This window comes from Tinamus guttatus, unplaced genomic scaffold (genome assembly GCF_059628265.1).
Source record: "Tinamus guttatus ecotype Peru unplaced genomic scaffold, ASM5962826v1 Tinamus_guttatus_pri_ptg000211l, whole genome shotgun sequence".
Classification (NCBI taxonomy): Eukaryota; Metazoa; Chordata; class Aves; order Tinamiformes; family Tinamidae; genus Tinamus; species Tinamus guttatus.
The window spans coordinates 6,883,186-6,903,375 of NW_028288745.1; the positions used below are offsets into that span (position 1 = coordinate 6,883,186).

At 43.7% G+C, this 20,190-nt stretch overlaps 1 protein-coding gene across 1 annotated transcript in view; it reads left to right on the top strand.

Moving 5' to 3' along the window:
* Nucleotides 1-1,108: 1,108 nt before the first annotated feature.
* The window catches only part of CUNH1orf21 (chromosome unknown C1orf21 homolog), a 37,765-nt gene continuing 18,683 nt past the window's right edge, over nucleotides 1,109-20,190 (top strand). Inside the window, exons 1-2 of the mRNA XM_088524574.1 lie at nucleotides 1,109-1,299; nucleotides 14,471-14,565. Of these exons, the coding sequence (XP_088380700.1) occupies nucleotides 1,206-1,299; nucleotides 14,471-14,565 (189 nt within the window). The 5' untranslated portion in view covers nucleotides 1,109-1,205. The remainder of the gene's footprint in view (nucleotides 1,300-14,470; nucleotides 14,566-20,190) is intronic.

Consider the following 20,190-nt stretch of genomic DNA (forward strand, 5'->3'; position numbering starts at 1 on the left):
TAAAACGTCAGCCGTGATTCTCAGCGTTCTGCAAAGCCATAAGATCAACTAATACAGTTTAAATAAAATGAGCATATCCTGCTAGCTGCCGTGCCTGGCAGTGTAATTTGAATGGCCTGCTTAGTGCACTGACAGCTTGCATAACCCGAGAGGGAACCAGAAGTTTTTGGGGGGCTCAGAAGTGTAGCGCTTCTGCAGGAGGAAGACAGCTTAAGAGGAGGGTCTGTGCTCTCCTTGCCACTAACAGCACTAAGACCTATTGAGATTGTCAAAATTCACCAGTTTATGGGAGAGTAGCTAGAGCTGAGAAAGGGGTGGAAAAAATAGAAATTTAGGCCTAAGTGGCCATATATATGATGGAAAAAGGCAAAATTTTATGGGGAAAGGTACTGAATGTTAATCAGAATGCATGTAGGGGTATGGCTGGAAGGGAAAACCTCACCTGTTCTGTGACATTGCGTGATTTAGGGAGCTTTAGTTCATCTCAGAAGGTGGGTAATTGCCTTCTGGAGTGGTGAAAGGCTTTTGGATCCAACCGAGTGATGAACAAATAGGAAAAGAAAAATGCTGCTCATTATACTCTTTCCCATCTATCAGCATAAGATCTTTCATTGATTCTGTTCTGTTTTGTTTTGTCTGAACACTTGCCATTGGCACCTCTTAATCACTAAAACTCTTACTAAGCTTTTTAGCCTGATGGGAAAACCATTAAATGGCGCAAGAGAGGTGGATATATATTGCTGGTTTCTTAGGTGTGGGGGGTTTTTTTGTTGTTTTTTTTTTTTTTTTTTTTTACCAAAGATGCTTTCTCCAGGAGTGCGGGTGGATGGGTGGCAAGTGGATGTGCGTGTGCTGCTTCCTCCAGACGAAAGGACAGACTTGGAGTTCAGCTGCTGTGCTCCAGTCCCAAGGCAGTCCTGGCTCTGCCTGCATCACACTGGATTGATGCTTACCGAATTATTCCTAAAAATGTAAAATGATGGCAACAGCGTGTGCTCATCCCATGCCTTGCCAATGTGCTGTGTTTAGAGGTTTCCTTTGGTCAACACACACAGTTAAATATATTTCTCTCCCTCTTTCTTGCTGTCTGTAGGTGAAAGCGTCTCGGCAGCCCAGCGGGAAGGTGGATTATCTGAAGGACGATGAGCGTGTGGCTCTAGACATGGTTTGCGGTTGGGTCCGGCTGGCGCTGTCTGAATGAAGCGATGGGCTGCGCGTCAGCCAAGCATGTTTCTACTGTTCAAAACGAAGAGGAAACTCAGAAAGGCAAAAACTACCAGAACGGAGATGTGTTTGGGGGTAAGTGATGCAGGATCTTAATCTGTCTTGGACGGCGTGAATGTCCTACGAGGTATTTGGGGGAGTCTTAACCTTTCACAAAAGATAAAGGGGGATGAACCAGAAATTAAATCACTGCGATAGTGCAGTTGGCCCTCTGCTAAGAGATAGCACCAGGACAGCTGAAATAGAGGTCGGAGTGAAATGTGGAGTGGAAAAATTATCTTGCACTGGCTTTAACTCCTCATATCTTAAAATAGTTCAAAAGCAAGCAATAATACTAAGCTCCTCATATTTATATCTATATTTGTCAGTAGCAGCCAAAATAACTTTTTAAAAAGAAAATAAATTCTTTTTGGTAAGAAAAGATATTCCTTAATTCCATTGTCCTATAAAACAATAAAATGTTTGTTTTAGGATGCTGTAGTGAACGGAAGGCCAGTAGAGTGAACCTAGAAGTAATTTTTTGTGGGAGAGTTGATGATGGTGGGATACTCTGGCATAAAAACATTGGTTTTGTTGCATGGGAAGGGTGGCCTCTAGGCAGGAGCTTGTGCACTAAAAGGTGCACAAGAGTAAGATAGTGTGTAAAACATGCAGTCGGTCTCATTATTCTTCTTCCAGATTCTGGAAATCTTTGAGATTTCTAGGTCTGCTGAGGCATTTATCTAAAAACTCATTACTGCAATGAAGTCAGTTAGTGCCGTTTTGCAGCCTGCTTGGATTCAGTATTCCTAAAATAGGTGCATCGCTGCTTAGGGTGCCAAGCATTTCTTCTCTGGTGTTTTTTTTATAGGGATTGTTTGTGCAGAACAAGGAATGGCACATCTAGCAGGACAAAAAGAAATCATTGCTCTGGATTAAGAGGAGCTGTTTTGCTTTTCCAACCCATCTGTGGGCATGGTTGTTCCCAGCCATGGATCCCAAAGTAAGAGCACTAGGAGTGCTCTAAAGAGCATAGAGTTGTTCCACAAACCTCAGGCTGAGCACTGGCTTTTTCTCCCATGCGTGGTCCTTTACCAGCCGGAGAGATGTTGTTTTAGGAACGGTGATTCAGTGTGTTATTTTTATTTAAAGCGGACTGTAAATGCTGTCATGAACAAAAAGCTCTGTTAGTTTATGCAAGGAATTTGAGCTTATACATTAGTACATTAGCTGGCATTTAACAAGGTGATATACATATATATATATATAACTTCATGATTCTGGCCAAAGATCTTAACTTTAATATCAAGAAATGTGAAGTAGCTTCTGGAGGCAGAGGATCATGATGACTGAGGGATTTTAGAGAGATGCTGCCTTTAGAGCTGCAGTGCTATCAGTGAAGGTGCCTTGTTTAGCTTTTCTGGGAGTGCTGGCAGCCTTTCTGAACATCAGAAGCAATATCCAAAATACTGCCTGCAGCCACATGTTTTCGGGCATGTATGTTAACTTAGGTGTGCCATTTGCTGCTGTTAAACCTGGTTCAACAGCTGATCTTTCTCTAGTAAAGACTTTGGGTACCATTAGGTTCTGTGGCTGAAGTGGTTTGTTGAAAGGCAACTAGTGTGTGCCCAGAATCCATTCTTCCGGTATCACTTAGATCCAGAATTTCAGAGTATTTTTCCTACTTTATTTTCTGTTGAACTTCTGTGTTGTTCATCCTGAACATAACTCCTTGTAACATGTCTGTTGTGTTACTCCTTCCGTGCATCAAGGAGGAGATTGGCGCCCTACTGGGGGCTGTGATATTCAGCCCCGCACCAGGAAAGGGCATAGTCGTGCTAGATTTGAACCCAAGACCTCAGTGAGGATGACAAATCTTGGTAGAACAACTTCCCGGAGATATGGGAGGATCCACAGGGTCAGCCAAGGTTGAAAGTACTGCAGCAGTTCATGGATTTCCCCTGTCCGGTTCCAGTTGCCCTGAACTGCTGAATATTCCTTGACTTATTGCAGGGAAGCGACCGGAATACCTCATGCAAGAAGTAGCCAAGAGAGCAGATGTTCACTGTGAATTCGAATCCCTGGCGTTTAAAAGTAGGAAACCAAAGATGAAACCCATTAATTCTGTAAGGACAAGTTATGGTTTGCTGAGTACAAAAGAAAAAACACACCTCATATTTAAATCTGTGTTTTGTCCCAAACTCTAGTAGCAACTTTGCATTCTGCTGTAATATTTACTTAAATAATTGAGTTAGCAGGCCTATCAAAGGAGATGTTCTACAGAAGATTGAATATAATATGATTATTATGCCATGTTGGTCTCTAATGACTTTAAAATCCCTCTAATAAGGATAGCAGCAATAAATCTTCCTTTATTCATGGTTTCACTTCAAAGCTGATTTCCAGGGCAATATATAAGAACTCTAATAACGTAAATGCCGGTGAAGAACAATATGCTCTGATAGAGCCCAGAGTCATCTTGATTTCAGGATATGTTTTAATAGTGTAACATTTTTTGTACATTGATTTTGTTTTTTCATCAAAAGCAACAGTTTTTAAAAATCATAAAATGCTCATTTGGGGAGAAGGTTATTGACGTAATTTTTGTGCATGAGAAAACAACTGATAATGTGATTTATTGTGGAAAAGGGAATTTTTAGAATCTATCTATTAATCTGAGAGCCTAATCCAGATATTTAGATGGGGCTGTTGGGCGCTTTGCAAAAGCAAGAGCGGACGTGCCAGGTTAGCATCTTGTGGCAAATCAGTAACATCAGTGCTGCAGTGCTGATAGCGTTTCTATTATTAGCAGCAGCTCCAGTTACTGAGTGGGTCTAAGCAAAGCTGAACACCAAGTACAGTAATTTATAAATGAACGTATCTCAGGACATTGGGAGAAATCAAGAAAAGCAAATCTCTGTCATTTAGATATTGTAATGAGATGGAAAACCTGATCAATTAGTGCAGTATCAGATTGCCGCATAAGTTTTGGGAGGTTTTAGCTGCTGCAGGCGCTGCATGAGATCAATTTTCCTGCGCCGTTCCAGTGTATAGGAATAAGAGGAGCAGTGCATTTCATGTCGCGGTCTTCCTCTCGCGTATCGTTTCCCCGAGGGCAGGAGGCTCCTGGGCAGGAGAGGGCTGCAGCTCATGGCTGAGGCCCCTTCGCGATGGAAATGAGAATCTCGTCTTTGGGTCAGGTTGGGCCATGGGAGCTGTGAAAGATGCACCTTCCGCCTGAAGAAGCGCATCATCATGTGCATAGGGAACAGTGCTGGAAATGGCAGAATAATTGAATTTTTAAAAACCTGCCTACAATATAGATGAAGAGATCAGGAGGGAGAATTTGAGCCTTTGACTTTTCCTAAATACCCCTCTTCTCCACAAAAAATACTGGGTCTAAACCTTTGTAGAGATAACTTTGTTTCAAAGGCTTTCTTTGACTGATAGGCCTAGAAGTATCATCTTGCTCCAAACCTCAGGTGCAGACTGTCGGGATGCTCCTCGATGATAGTTTCGCTTCCTCAGCCTGTCTTTCTCCATCTGGTTCTGGTGCATGCAATTCTGAAGAGAGCTTTCTGACCCTGCAAAGCTCTAAAACTGGGAAAATGTCAGGTATAATCCCAGTAAAACTAAATTCTAGGTATTTTCCGAATGTGAATAACACCTTGCTGCCAGCTGTCCCAACCAGCGAGGTCCTGCTGTGCTGAACTTCATGTAGGCTCCTGTTTTCTTGCCTCCCTACGGGTGGTTTGGGACTAAATGCAGCTGTTTGAGGAAGTTGGAGAAAAGAATAAAACCTCAAACAAGCTTCAGCATTACGTTCATGTGGGAAACACAATAAAACTCTGTTATCGAGGTTTATGGTGTAACTTATGGTGTAACTGGGAGGACACCCTTAAGTCAATAATCTACTGTTTGGTTCCCACGAGGAAGCAGCAAGACTTAAGTAAATCAGATTTTGGTTAGCCGCCCATTAGTGATCCATGGTTGCAAAGACAGCAAGTTCCCTGTTGACTCCAGCTCTGTAATTTTTCCTGTTTTGTGGTATACCTCCTGCAGCAGTTGCCTCCTCTTCCCTGCTCTCAGCGTTGCAATAGCTTTTTGTTTTTGTTTGTTTGAAGTCAAAATACAATTGAAAAAAAAAAAAAAGGGGGGGGGGAGGAAAAAACTGCTGGGAGCTCTTGCATTGCGTGCCTGCACCAGGTGGCAGGTTGAGCAGATGCAAGGAACCTAATTTGTTATTTTTAAGTGTTAGAGCCTATACCAGGTTATCTTCTCCAAAAGACAGCATGTCTTTGCCATGTAAGCATCAGTGTCATTCCTTTGGTACCTCTAATCAAAGAAGAATTTACCAGGTTTACACAAAACAAGTTTCTGCTGCTTATCACAGCTTCTTGAGGTTATGGTATCAGAAGACAAAGCTACTGAGGTTTATATAACTGATAGTGTGGTCCCCAGCCTAGAAAATCCTCTCTACAGGTTAAACCATGTTGGTTGTCCACCTGGAAGGTGTGAAGGTTGCATCCAAATGCAGGGCAATCGTTTAACTTGCCTTTGGAAGGGCCTGGAAATGCATGCAGATAATTTTGAGGTAGGAAGAATGGTAGTAAAAATGCCACTGTACTTCTAGGGACCACAGTTTTTTTATTTTTATTTGCCAAAAGTTGTATTACTGGGTCACAAAGCACCCCCCTCCTCCCCCCAACCCCGGGAAAGGGGGGGAAAGGCAAAGATGTGAGTTTGGCCGTGAAAACCTCAACAAGGTGGGGAATCTCTTTCTGATTCACCAGGTAAGCGTCAGGCCTTCTGAAGGTACACAAGTATGTATTCATTTCAGAGACATAAAGCTAATGTTAGACTAAATTACTTCCTGATATTGTGTAAATACAAGGAAAACCGAACCCAAGTTGCTGATATTTGTGTATGCTACTATGTGTAACCAAAGAAGCCCTCAGAAGTTAATTGCTGCATAACTTTGTTTTTTCTAAAAACATTCCCGATACGCTTGCCGGGAAAAAAGAGACCGATGGACGCAAGTTTTCCACCACGCACTTCTCCAAAGCTCTGAGCCGTCCTGATCTGCTCAAATAAACCAGAGCAGCTCGCCCCGGGCCCGAGACCGCCTGCACTCTCTTTTGACCCTGCGCCAAGGAAAATGCCTTGGTTTTTCAGGGTTTTTGCATTTGTAGTTTCAGCAGTGATCCTAGGCTGCTTAAAAGGGGAAAGAGGGGTATTTGGGTTCATGGACAACTCTTCATTTGTGCTAGAGTTTTTTTATAAAAAATGATATGCGTGTGACCCCCTGTAGTTTATCTTGTTATGTGTTGGATTCTTCCTGTGGGAATTTGATGTATCTTGAGATCTTTCTTTTGATACAAAAAGTGTTTAACTGGAATAAGCGCTCCAAGGACTCATATTTTGGGTTTTTTTGACTAATATTAGAACTCCTTTGAAAAGTGTGTGCTACTCTGGGAAGCTGGCATCTTCCAGAGATAACAAATCACCCTTAAACATAGGGGTCTTTGCCTAAATGTACTAGTCTTTGCCGTAGGAATAATCTTTGTAGCTCTTCAGATATCTTGCAAGTCACCTAATGGAATTAACCGTTAGATCTTTTGCATCTGGAAATGGGCACTGTGTTTTATAAATTAAGTTTGCTTTGCATCCCTGCCACAGCATTACAGAAATGCTAGCAATGAGGAGATGCTGTGCTCATCATGAATCTTCAGCGTGTTCCTGGTCCAAGATAATCATTCTGTCCCTTTTGTAGTGCAAGTAATTAAATAGCTGTTGATTTACAAATATGCTTTGTGAGGTACATAAGCAGGGAAAAACTTGATAGACTAATATATTAACACCAGAGAACTCTATGCCAGGGCAAACCCTCAGCAAATTCTTGATAAGATTTTATTGTAACTGCTGCCTGTTTTGCTAAGTGTTTAATGGTGTCACTGGCTAACTGCTCACCAGGATAGTTATAAAATCAGAAAGTTAAGTATGGAAAGGTTTATGGGAACTACGGAGATCCAGTAAATTCCTGGAGTACGCGAGCTGGCCAAGTCTGTTTCTTAATGTCCAAACCAGTGTGACATCCAAGCTGGTTACTGAATTTTGCTTACTCACAAAAAAAAAAAAAGAAAATTAATTCCCATCACACAGGAATTTTATGTTCATAAAGTACTTGTAAATCTTCTCATGAAAGGTGGCAGAGTCTCATGGAAGATGTTACTGGATTTGAAGGTTTCCCTGCTCTTTGTCCATCTGATAAGTGCATCTCACTAGGTTATTAGGAAGAGGCCTTTGCTGGTTATGTTATATTCCAGGGTTTGCTCCTTGGCCATTTCTCTTTTTTTCTCTCTCTCTCTGCTCTGTAACCAAGAAAGAGGCATTGGAAATAAAGCCGATGCTTTAATCTTTGCTTCTGCAGTTTGAGTGGTGCAAAGATTTTTCTTCAGGGCGGGGTCACGCTCTTTGCTCGATCCCACAAAGCCCCAGCTACATTTGTGGTGGTCAAAAGTATGAACAAGGTTGTTGCAATATGGGATGCTGCAACAGTAAGTTGCAGACTGTACCCAAAAACCTGGTTGGTAATTTTATATGAGTATCAGCATTTCCAGGGCACCAGGCATTCCTCTTCATGCAGTGTGCTCCTTTAATATTTTATTGCTACTTCTTTCCTCTCGCTCTCATTTTTCAATATGATCTTTTTAGTGGGCTAGGTAATTGCATTTGCAGCATGTCCTTCCTGCAGAGCAGGGTTGCTGTCATCAACCCTACCTGAGCAACGGCTTTTTTTGAACAACTGTGCATCTGGCTTAAAGCACCATGTTATTTAAATGCAAACCAAAAGATGGGGAGTGAGTTGTGCAGTCCAACCATGCAAAAAATCTGCGTTGCTGGAAGGTGGTTATGAGCGCGCAGCTTCAGCACAGCTTCTTGGCTTCGCTGTCGCACAAGAGTCTTTAATTAGACCATCACGCGGCTGTTTTTTCAGTGCTGCCTTATGTATAGTGTTCCCTCAGACCCAAAACACAAGGGGGTATTTAAGTGCTCCAGAGATGGTGTAATTAAAGACTGCAACATGCAGGAGGTGTGACTTGTTTCATGGATAGCGGTGTAGCGTTGTTGAATATTGAGTTTGTGCCTTTTAAGACCCTTTCCAAACTAAGCAAACAACCTCTGAGGTTCTTGTTGCCTTTTTCCTTTTTTTGCTCAGTGCAAGTGCGGAGCGTGCCAGAGGTGCTGCAGTTGGCCGAGCTGGTCCCTCAGCATTTTGCTCTGGGTGCCCAGGGGAAGAGGAAAGGGAAAGGGGAAAGGAAATGGTGGTGAAGGGAGGAGGAGTTGCCAGAGTTTCCTGGGGCCCACTGGAGGTGCCGGAGAGCCGAGCCAGGCCGCCCATCTCCTGCGTTGTGTTCAGCTTGATCGCTTTCTTTGTTGATGCGTTTTCTTTTTTCTTCTGGAGGAAAAAAAAAAAAAAAAAGAGGAGTTAGAACAAGTGATTTCTGGGGTGTTTGCTGAGTTTCTTGGGCTTGGGAGCACCTCTGACCTTTCTATCAGGGCGCTGTCGTAAAGCAGAGCAGAAGGCACTTCCTTTCTTCATGGATTTCGGGAGATCTTCAGCTTTCCGCTCCTCCCGCTGCAGCTCGCACATGTCCATGAGGCCATGTGTCCCCAGAGATTGTTTCCCAAGTAACGGGTTTTAGGTACCTGCTATCTCCCACCCATCCACCATTTGTACGGATATCCATTTATACGGCTATAAATCCTCCCAGCACTCCTCCAAAGTAAAAAAGCCTATTTTTTAAAAAGGGGCATGTTCAAAGAGATTTAACCCTGAGGAAGTTTGAGAGGGAGTTGGGGAAGCACTAGTTGACACGTGAGCAGGGAAGAGTCCTTTCCACATGGGTAGAAGGTGCACCTGAACACGAGGAAGTGAATGTGCAAAACATGGTGCCTTTTGTTTCCTATGTAGAGCTAACACAAGGTAGCATATGGAAAAAGAAATCTTTATGGAAAGACCATACAAAATAAATCTGACAGGGTTACTTGCACACCATACTGTTCACCGGGTGTACACTGCTCTGTAGGTTTGGGTCTATATTTACAGCACTTGCATGTTATGGTAGTCCAAATACAGTATGTCCTTAGGAGGTTTTTGTCCGAGGAGGAACCATGGAAGGGCTCATGATTCCCTCGCTTCAGCCACATGAGATCTGCACCCAGCAGTGCATCTCTTGGAGCGGAGTCGTAGAGCTGAGAACGAGCCCTCCAGAAACAAGGGAGCTCAATTATGGCTTGACGACCATCTGTTATTTTATTTGATTGGAAGGAAAAAGCAAATCAGAAGACCTCAGATGTATGAACTGAGGAGCTTGCTCAGCAGCAGCGCCCAGGCATCAGAACAGCATGTTCTCTTTCTACAGGCAGAAGTGGGCCTCTGCCCTTTGGGGGAGAGGGATGGAGAGAGCGAATGGATCAGAGCGAGTTCCAGCGCTGCTCGCAGTGATGAAGGATGGGTTAATAAGGCAACGGGAGTTTTCTTTGCTCTGGTATTAGCAGAAGTTGAGCTGAAGCCCATTAAAGATAATGGAACCGTGCAGCGGTCAAACCCGCCAGTGCTGGAGGCACTTTGTTGTTACAAGCTGGTGTGATTTGGGCCTGGAAGGAAATAGCCTGATAAAATAGAGGAAATTTGCTGAAATTTCCTAGCTCTGTTTTGAGCAGACATCAGCCTTGAGGGAGTAAATGTTCCATAACGCATGGACGTGACATGGGGATATAATGGGAGCTACTTGATGGCTCAGGAAAGAGCTATTCCTGTCTTGCCCAGCCTTAGGTGCTGCTCGAAGCCATGCTGCGGTTCCTCCAGTAGCAGAAGTTCCTGGCTGGCAGCAACCAGGTTGTGGGGGGAAGTAGAGGACCTGCAAAAGATGCATCACATCTAGATGACTTGGTTTAATTTGAGGCTGAAATGTAGGTGCTTGCCTGCATTTAGAACTGAAAATTTCAAGCCTGCCTCTTCTCCCCCAAAAGCCAAACCTTGCAGTCTCATGTTGGAAGTAGCTAGGCAGGAGACAATCCTAGAGGGTGATCTTTCCAGACCTACTGGAACCCTTTGCTTTAGTATATTTAGACATATTAAGCAGTTTCTGTTGGATGATTTATACCTTGTTGGCAAAATTTGTTTTGCGTACCTGTGCTCTGTTTAATATCGGATTCTGTCCACTAACTTGGCTTCAGCAGTGACTTCTGCAGTATTTCAGATTAGATTAAGGTATGTGTAACTTCGTTTGGAAAATCTGAACAAATCTCTTCAGATATTCCTTTGGGAGAAATAGATCTGCTTATTTCCTAGGCTATTTTTTCTCTTTCAGTATTTCATATTAGAAAAAACAACATGATCACTGGACTGTAGAATTGCCCGAGACATGAGCAATGCAAGGTGTGATCATGGATGAAGAAGACAGGCTGCTCACCAACTGCTGCTTGCTTCTTGGTGGCATTTCAGTCTCAACCCTTGCTGTAGTTAAGTCAGAATCAAAACAACCACATTGATATCACTTTCCCCAGGGGCTTGAAGTTGAGGCTGAAGAGATAAATGATGCATCTTATCCAAACTTTTCTTTGAGAAATATTCGTTTACAAGCTTCACACTTCTTTTCTAATTGTGGGTCTTTTTTGATATTTGGCGTAATGTCTGCCAATATCCATGCAATTGCTGCCAAGTGCACGAATGGATGGGTAGAGCTGAAAAGGGTCCGAAGAGCTCATCTCATCCATCCACCCTATGCCCCAAAGCCACATGGCTTCTACACGCAGCGCTCGAGGCGGGTAGTATCCAAAGGCCTCCAGTTAAGGTAACTGTGCAATCACCCAAGCAAGCTCATTGTGATACTTCACCCTCCTTGGTGTTCATGCTTTGTGCTAATGTCAAGGCTGGATCTTGGGAAATCTAAGCCCACAACAGCTCGTCCTCTAGGTGCACTTGCAGTGTCGTTGTAGATGACGATTGATGTGTTTTGATTTTAGCGTCAAAATGATTCACCTGCTACTAAATTGATTTCAGCTAAGTTGCATGAAATCTTTCATGGTTTTTAGCAGATATTTTTAGGAGAAGGAAGTTGGTCCTTTTCCTAAATATAGTGCTGGCTTTCAAATCTTTGACGGAGGAGAGTCCACGAAGCTTTGATCTGCAGTGCCTGGTGCCTTGCGTGCAGCAGTGGGAGCTGCTTCTATGCCAGGTAGAAGTCAGTACAGCACAGAGAAACACATCGTGCCAATTAAAGCTCTGCTTGTGCAGACAGACGTTGGCATTTTAACGAACGGAGGAGAAATCTCGGCACATCCTTCGTTACAGAGGCAAGAGATAGTGCAAAACAAATTTGGAGCACGGGAGAACAAAGGTGCGGTCAGAAACCTTGTTCCTGGTAGACCGAGTGAAGTATCATATAGCTCATGTCTGATACGTGATATGTCTCGCTAAAAATAGCGAGCAGAGGCTCACCCATCATCCCTCTCGACAACAGCAGAGCCAAATCTGTCAGGCTTTAGATGTCTGAAATGGGACAGCACGTTAGTATAAATAACAGATAGCCCTCTTCTTTTTTAAGGCTTGATATTTAACAAAAGATTTATGCAAAACTCTGAGCAAGCCCAGATCTAATTGATGGAGTTAGCAAGAAAAAAAAAAAAAGGAGTGGGAGGACAGATCTGTGTTTTTTTTGTCTGTTTTTTTTCCCTCAACTGAGCCAAAGTATAATGTCATTACCGATGGAGCTGTGGCAATGGCACTTGCACAGATGTCTGCAAGTCTCGAAGAAATCCTTTTCATAGGAGCAGCCAGTTTTCATCCCCTTCGCTGCCCGGTAATTGTTCCAATATTCGAGGTTGATCTGCCCATTTATCACCGCCATCGGTATTAATGAGTGTGCTTGTTCTTTGTCACGTTTCCGTGGAAACAGGGTGACACGTTGGAGCTGAGTGAGCCGTTTCCAGATGGAGATCTTCATTCATAAGATTTTCCTATTGAGAGTTTCAGCAGCCTGTCCCATTTAAAAAAAATCTTCCTCGCTTCTTCCTCCAAAGTCGTCTGTGCTAGATGTGCTGCTGTGCTGCTTTCTCTTTTATTGGGCGGTAGGAATTATGCATAATGATAAGTCTGTGCATCCTTTTTTCTTTTTTCTTTTTTGGTGGTCCAGTTTTCACTTTTGGCTTTCTTTTCTTTTCCTGCAACTTATAGTTTTCTTTATGCTGAACTTCTTGTAACTGTAAAGGTCTTGCTGACGATCAGAGTTGTTGGAGATTAGGTAGGACCTACGTAATGCTTTGTGCGTTCTCTGGGGCAGTTTCTGATCAGCTAGACCAAAAGTATCCCAAAATGATGAATTTATTAGAAATCAAAACAGGAATTTAACATCCTTTTTTTTTCTTTCTTGACACTCTTACCATAGCAAGCAAAATCTGTGCAGCCATTTTAGCAAAACTAGAGAATTGACAGATGCAAAATGAGTTACCTTTAGTGAAAGCATCAAAGAACCATTCCTTAAACCTGTCTTTAATCTAATTTTCATATTCATTTAAAGTCACTTATAACCGTACATCCCCTTTGAAGGGCTGTCTGTTGCTCAAACGTTCACTTGATTGCGCTTACAGCATGTCCATCTTGACATTCCTTTCCTTCCTATCCTATTGGACTATGTCCAACTTTCATATATAAATTTCATTCCAACCAATTATTACAAAAAAAAAAAAAAAGAAGGGTCATTCGTATCAATGTCCTGGTCCACTTGCCTCCAAGCTGATGTCACAACTTGACAGTAGTTGTTACCAACAACCATCAGGGCCTTGAGACCCTCTTCCTCTTCTGCAGAACAGGGTCGCTCAATGCCCTTTGCTTTTGGCTGATGAGGACTGGCTGCAGGTTGTGCACGTGGCCTTGGAGTCACCTAGTCTGTTTTCCCATTGAAATCCATAAATGCCACTGAGGGAGTGTTCTGCTTTTCTGCATGTGGGATTTGATGCTCGTGGTAACGGAGATGGTCGAAGGAGGGAGAAAAATGCAAGTTGGGTACTAGAGTCAGTCAAATGCTTCTTGTTCCCAGTTTTCGTTGTGTTTAGCCATTTTGATTTTATGAATCGTCACCTTCTGATTTCCTAGAATTCCATTTTTCTAAATAAATTCAGTGTGTGCTTGTTCACACTTGCCAATCTAATGCGATTTTAAATTCTTCCTTCGCCGTCTATTTTCAGCCTCCATTGTACCTGAGATGCTGCTATTTGATAAGTTTCCAGTTTTACTTAGAGTCTAAAAGATGTATGGAAATGGGAACAAATGCAAAACCACGTCACACCTTAAAAATAGAGTTGTACTTTTACAGTTAATCTTATTTACCTTGTGCACTCTTTGGTTAACACTTTCCTGAAAACAAACTAGTAAGTATTTTTTTTTTCTTACAGTACAAGAAGCTTAGGAAAATCCATTTGTGGTTTGATTTTGACATAGAAACTAGGATAAATTTATTTAAAAACAAACATTACTGGAGCTTTGAGAGGGGCTGCTGCTGTAGAGAATCGTAGTGCGCAGGTGGTGGGAAGATGGGAAACCACCTTCTGTAGACGTGCTGACCTGGATTTGCCTTAGGTACCCCTTGCTTTGGCCCCATTAAAGCAGTGCAGGAAGAGCAGAATGGAAAATGCAATGGGTTTTGTTGGTGTTTTTTTATTATTCCCTCCAGATTTTAACTTCAATTCTGCCTTCTGTATTGCTCTTCAGAGGAGGTTTGCTCTAGGTGAGGAACATGTCTAAGCAAACTCCTCTGTGTAGAAGCTACCACGTGTTTGCCTGCTAAAAAACAGAAAATGGGGATTTTGCCAGATGCAAAGGTCTTGGTTGTACTGGGACTTGTAACCCAGAAAACTGGAGAGCTGGTAGAGTGTAACGGTGACCTCCCATATAGTGGTTGTTCTTGGTGCTGGGGCTGGAAGATGTAGCCCGTGAGCAGTTCGTGAAGGCTGGAACCAGAGGTGCTTCCTCAACCCACAGGCAGAAAAGCTTTCTTGCTCTCAGTCGTATTCAAGCATTTGAAGCCAAATACATGTAACTTTTAACTACTGTCCTCACTTAGGGCCTTTTCTAGTCAGCTACTTTTGGGTTTGGTTTGCCTTTTTTCTTTTCTTTATTTTTTTTTCCCCAGCTGCTGGACTACACCGGTTCAAACCTTTTTTTTTTTCTTTTTTTTCCCTTTGTTTCCCCCTCGGCCCTCAGATGAGTATAGGATCAAACCAGTGGAAGAGGTCAAATACATGAAAAATGGGGGCGAAGATGATCAGAAAATAGCAGCCAGGAACCAAGAAAACTTGGTAAGGATCGAACTTCTCGCTTATCTCGGGGGAAAACTAACTGGGGTCGGCGCTTGCGGTGAAGGCGGCGGCGGCGTGCGGACCCTCGCGAGCCGGCACGGCGCTCGCCAGCAACGTGCCGGCTTTCCCTTCCCTGCTTTAAGGGCTCTTCCCGCGGGACTGCTCCCACAAATCCCTATTTCTGCCCACCTCCTTGGCAGCTGTAAATATGAAATGCATTTTGGAGCCTGTGTGTGTGGCGGAGGAGCTCTTGGTAAAAGAGGAGTGAGCTGCTGTGGAGTAAACAACCTGCTTTAGCCTTTCTGGAGAGTTTTCTAGAGCTTAACGGGTGGGGGTGAAATTCTAGTTGATCCCTGCAGCTTTCCTCACTTGCCCTTTTTCCCCACCAATATTATCCCCCCATTTTCGTAAGCCCAAGGTGGGAAGATCATGAGTGAAGCTCAGGGGAGCTATCGCTGTTAGCACCGGGGAAGGACTTGCCTTTTGCTGTGATTGGGAATCTCTGCAAAAATTCACCAGTCTGGATATTTTTCCATCACTGGAGGTGCATGAAGCAGTGTAACTTGGGTATATTTTCCCCCCGCAGACATACCTGCTCCCCGTGTGAGCTATGGGAGCATTTCTGCAGTGAATAGCACTGCCCTTTGCCCCGTGCAGTCCCAGCCTCGTTGTCCTGCGGGTGGCCGAGCAGCACACTCCATTTCTCCCCTATTCTGCAGATAGACATTTGCCACCTGCAATCTTGCACTGCCAACGGTCCCGCGGGCGGCACAGCTTTAGCTTGCAGTGGGATGCTCTTTCTTTCTTTCCTTTTTGAGTGCCCAAGAAACATTGCTGAGAATCACCTTTTCCAGCAGCATCTGCAGGGTATCAGTGTTATTGTCCATGTAAACACAAGGGTGGTTATTGTTGTGGGTTTTTTTTTCTTTTTTTAAAACTCTTTTGAAGCAGAGTGGCTGCAAGGATTTTCGCTAGATTCAGAGATGCCCATACTTTGCCAACAGGAAAATTGCCACGTGGTTTGAATAAAAATGAGTAGAAACTATAGTATTTGAAACTACCCTTCAGCTATATTTAAATGGAAGAATTTACAGAGGGTAAAAAACCCCTTGAATGACAACAAGGAGGAGCTGGGAAAAACTTGGATTTGCTGAAGCAACTGGATCCCTAAAGTTATATTTAAACCCAGATAGAGACACTTATACCATGACTGGGAGCTGCTTTCCTGCAGCATTTAAGTGATAATATATAGTAGAGACATTTAGTAAGACACATTCCCATAGAACAGCGCTTATTACTTTATTGTTGGTGGGGGAGGTATAACGTAATACGGAGTTGGAGGCTTAATATTGCTCACCAGTCTGTGATATGGATGGGGAAATAAAAAGATAATACGCAAAAGCCTTTAATCGGAGAGCCGATGTATTCTTTAAAACAGCAAGCATCACATACGTCAAAAAGGCTTAATTTTGATTTTCCTCCTCTTACCCTAAGGAGATTACATCTTTGGTAAACGAATGCAGCGCTTTAATCCTGGGAGCTGTCACATCCTGGTGATTCCTGTTTTTTCAAGGGGTTTCGCCCCTTGATGAGTCCTTCTCCCAGCACACATGCAGCTCACTGCCGGGGAGGTGGGTTAAGCCCCTGTCGCTCAGGCTTTGGTTTTCTCAACATGCACAAAGTTGGCAAGTGCTCGGATAAGCCCGTGGGGCATTTCTAGGCAGCAGGAATCCTAGCAGCCAGACAAGGTAGTGCAAGAGCCACCCAGCCCTTTTCCCTCCTGCTTCCCAACTCCAAATTCCTGTCATCTTCAGACGTGTGGCTGGACGAGACATACGATGTTACTGTCATTAATAATATTCGATCATTTCCCCAGGGGCTGACTGTGGGTTAGTGTAACCCCTAATACTTATGTGTGAATTGTTTTAGGCATCACCTACTTTTTCAGTCCCTTCACGGGAGTGTCTAATACTTATCTCTCTTAAAGTGAAGCACCAGCTAGGATACATCTCACTGGGCTTTCATACCTTTCCCCGATTTTTTTGCAGAAGGAGAGTGTTTTGGTTTGATTTGTCAAGGAAGGATGTTCAAGGGTTTTGGGAAGAGTCTTCCCAACTTTTCGCTGCTACTAAGCAGCTCCTGGAGAGAGGTTGGCCTCACCTAGAAGCACCAGCTGGCTGTGGCTGGCCCCGATGTGCCATCTACCTGCTTTGGGTATGAAAATGCTAAAAAGATGAATTTCAGGATGTATTAATAACTTTTCAGAAAGGGTTTAGGCTTGAAAATACCGTCTGCAAACAGGTATGACTGGAATAAGTAACATGTTTTACCATTTCTAAAGCCCCATAATTTTTGTTTAGAAAGGACTCATTGTTCAGCTCTGCAGCATTGTGCTAAGGATGCCAAGTGCAATCACAACAGGCTATTTAGCATCCATAATAGGGCTAATTTAATTGTCCTCATTTCCATATTTTTCAGAGTGTTCACAGCTTTCCACTGTGAAAATGTTATTACTGGAAAAGGTGAAATAAAAGTGCATGTTACGTTTACATAGCTTAGCATTGCATTTCTAGGCTCTGTGAGCTGTATTGGGTTTCCTTGAAGCAGTCTCTAATAGCACAGGTTCCTCTGAAAAAGATAATCCGGTAACTAAAGAAACATTTTTCTTGTTAGCTGGTTAGCTAAATATTTATTGCAGTGCTGTTCTCGGATGTTTTGGGAGCTTTGCTAATAGAAATTCTTATCTGGTCTATATTGCCGCATAAGGTGCTTATTGGGATTTTTTTGGCTTCATTATTCAAGCCCAGGGAACAACTGAGCATAATCCTCGCTTTCCTCCAGAAGCTCTGGAGGGAAATTGCATGTTAGAGGTTGGGATGAATTCATGGTGGCACAGGAAGAAAATTGCCTCCCTATCTGGTTCCTGCTCTCGCTCTGACTTAATAAAAACAATATTTTGTGCTTTGTTTTTATTTTCCCCAATAAATACAAATTTCCAGTCCAGTTACCTGCAAATGCAATTTTTGTCAGCTGTTATTTCCTGGCGACTTTGCCCAGCAGGCTCAGTTTCCCGTTCCACCCTCCATAGCGTTACGGCCCCGCAGCCTCCGTCGCTCTATATTCCCAACCCGTTCCCTTGCTGCAGTGTTATGTTAAGAGAAGTGGACAGCCGTAGGGGAGAGAAGTGTGTAAAATTAAAAGCCTAGCAGAGGTGATGAACAAAACAACTTTCATAACTGTGTAAGAGATGAAGCATCCTGTGTGTAGTATAAGTATTTAAACAGGCATGCAAAATGTGTGTTATTGATGGATGAGTCATATTTTGTAGCGTGTAGTGCAAATATTGACATCTCTCTGAATTTCAGATTGACTTAGGGGAGCATATGCTTCATTCTGTTGCCAGCTTGACCAATCTAGGTGCTGTGTAACAGAAAGAAGGCAGCTGCTGCTTGCTGCCTCTGAATTTATTGGGGCCTTTTCCCTTCCGACTGCAAAATCCTGCAAATGTGTCTGCGGTTTAAGGTCTCTGTCCAACAGGTCACTCGCTGGATTTTTTCAAAGCATGTGATTCTAAAAAAATGTGGTGCTGCCTCTGTCAGTATTAACAGGAGAAGTATTAAAAGAGAAGTAATCTCTGTGTTTCATTTTCCATAAACCAGGATTTTAAATATTTTTCTCCCAGAGATGTATTTGAGGCTGTGGTAGAAGTACAAGGATGGGCTGTCATTATAGGAGTCTGCTATTTCAAGTGCCATGCAATAGTGCACCATGTGCACCACTATTTTATTTGAAATTTGCCGTGATATTCTGGAAAGAATGGTTTCTCATGAGGGACTTCAGTTTTGATTCACTTCTGGGTCATTGTGCTTACTACTGAGATCAGTAGCTGATTGCATTACGTATTGATCTTTTTTCTTCCCAGGGCCTTTAAGAATCCTTTTTGATGGGAGAAGTGTTATTTTTTCTCTTGCATTCAACTTTGGAGATAGCACGTAACTTTGAGAATCTAGAAAATAAACAAAAGCTGTCAATGGATGTTTTTAAGCAGGTTGGGAAAATTTCTGGTGGTTATCACCTACTGCAGATTTTCCACCTTTTGGACTGCTCATGTTGAGACTTCCTTGAGAGGAAGACGACTTTCCTCTCTTTTTAATTTGTCTGAACTCCAGCAGCCTGCGCGCCCACGCCACGGTACCTGTGACCAATCCTTCTGCAGCCGGAGAGACGTTCCCATTACTTGGAGGAGCCGACCATTCTTTATACCAGTCTTGCCTTTTTTTTCCTTCCCATGTTTCTCTCTTTTTAAATACTGTTTTAGTGTGTGGGTTCCTGCGGAGGATTGTTTTATTGTTGTTTATTTTTTGTTTATTTTTTTCTTGCTGGGAAAGCTGCTGCTTTGGAGGAGGAAAAAGGACAAAGAGCTGTTTGTGGAGGAGAGGGATTAGCTTCATTGACGGGGTGGCCGTCGCGGTGCTGCGGGGAATGCTAACATCCTATTTCCCCCGCTTGTTTTCCTCCTCCTTTTCAATTTCTTTTTAAGCCTCAGACAATATAAATTGCCCAGCTCCATTCAGAGCTTTCTTAGAAAGATGCAGCCTGTTTTCCCCCCGCAGCCGGCGCTGGGTGAAAAGAAGCCGCCCCGGGACGTGAGGCGGGCGCGGAGCCCCTCGGCTCTGAGCGTCACGCGACTCCGGCCTGCCCGCATCCCTAACGTCAGCACTGGAAGCTGGCGCTGGACGTCACCTCGGCGCTGGCAGATGGAAGCGCTGCTTGAGAGCCAGGAGATAACTCCTCAGTGTCAGAGCTGGTGAAGACGGCTCGTGGAGGAGCCCTTCCCTGCGAGCGATGCTTGTGTGATGCTGGTTCAGGTCCCAGTTCAGCTCGGTGCGGATAAGCCGGCATTTGGGCGGTCGCTTGTTTGTTTGGCGCCTGCAGCTCCTCGGTGCTGACCTTCAGGAGGAGGTGCAGACCCCTGTCTGCTCCCTGCAAGCGCTGAGCGAATCCAACTCCAGTGTCACCAGCACTTGAAAATGAGTCAGCTGGCCAAAATAGATAGTTTATATATAAAGTTTGTTATTTAAAAACATAGGACTCTGGGAGCTTGGGGTTTTAGGTACGCCTTCCGTGATCACGAGATAGAAATAAGATTTCTTCATAAATGCCTGGAGGAGCCGAGGCATAAGGTAGACACGTTCACGTGGACCTCGGACCCTTCGTGTCTCCCATCCTGGCACGATGTGGAGCCAGCCCAGATACCGTCGCCTCCATCCAAGCTGCAGTTCATGCAGTATCACTTGGATTTGGCCAGGCTTGTGTCTCAGCTGCTTTGAGTCTCCAGGTTTCACACTGGAGGTATTTATCAGCTTGGTACTACCACTGTCCCACAGGTGGATGTTCAACCGTGAGCACTTAATCTGCTGCACCTGGAGAAGGGAGTTTCAGATTAGTGACAGATGGAGTGTGCACTTCCAGACGCAAAACCGATACTGAATTTATTTATCTTGATTTATTAAAGCAGAGATGGGAGCTTGTGAGGGTGGGACTGCTGCTGCTAGTTTTGGGCAAATTCTTACAGAGAGTTTTGTCGTAACTTGTTGATGGCGTGTCTAGGGGCTTTTTAAGTTG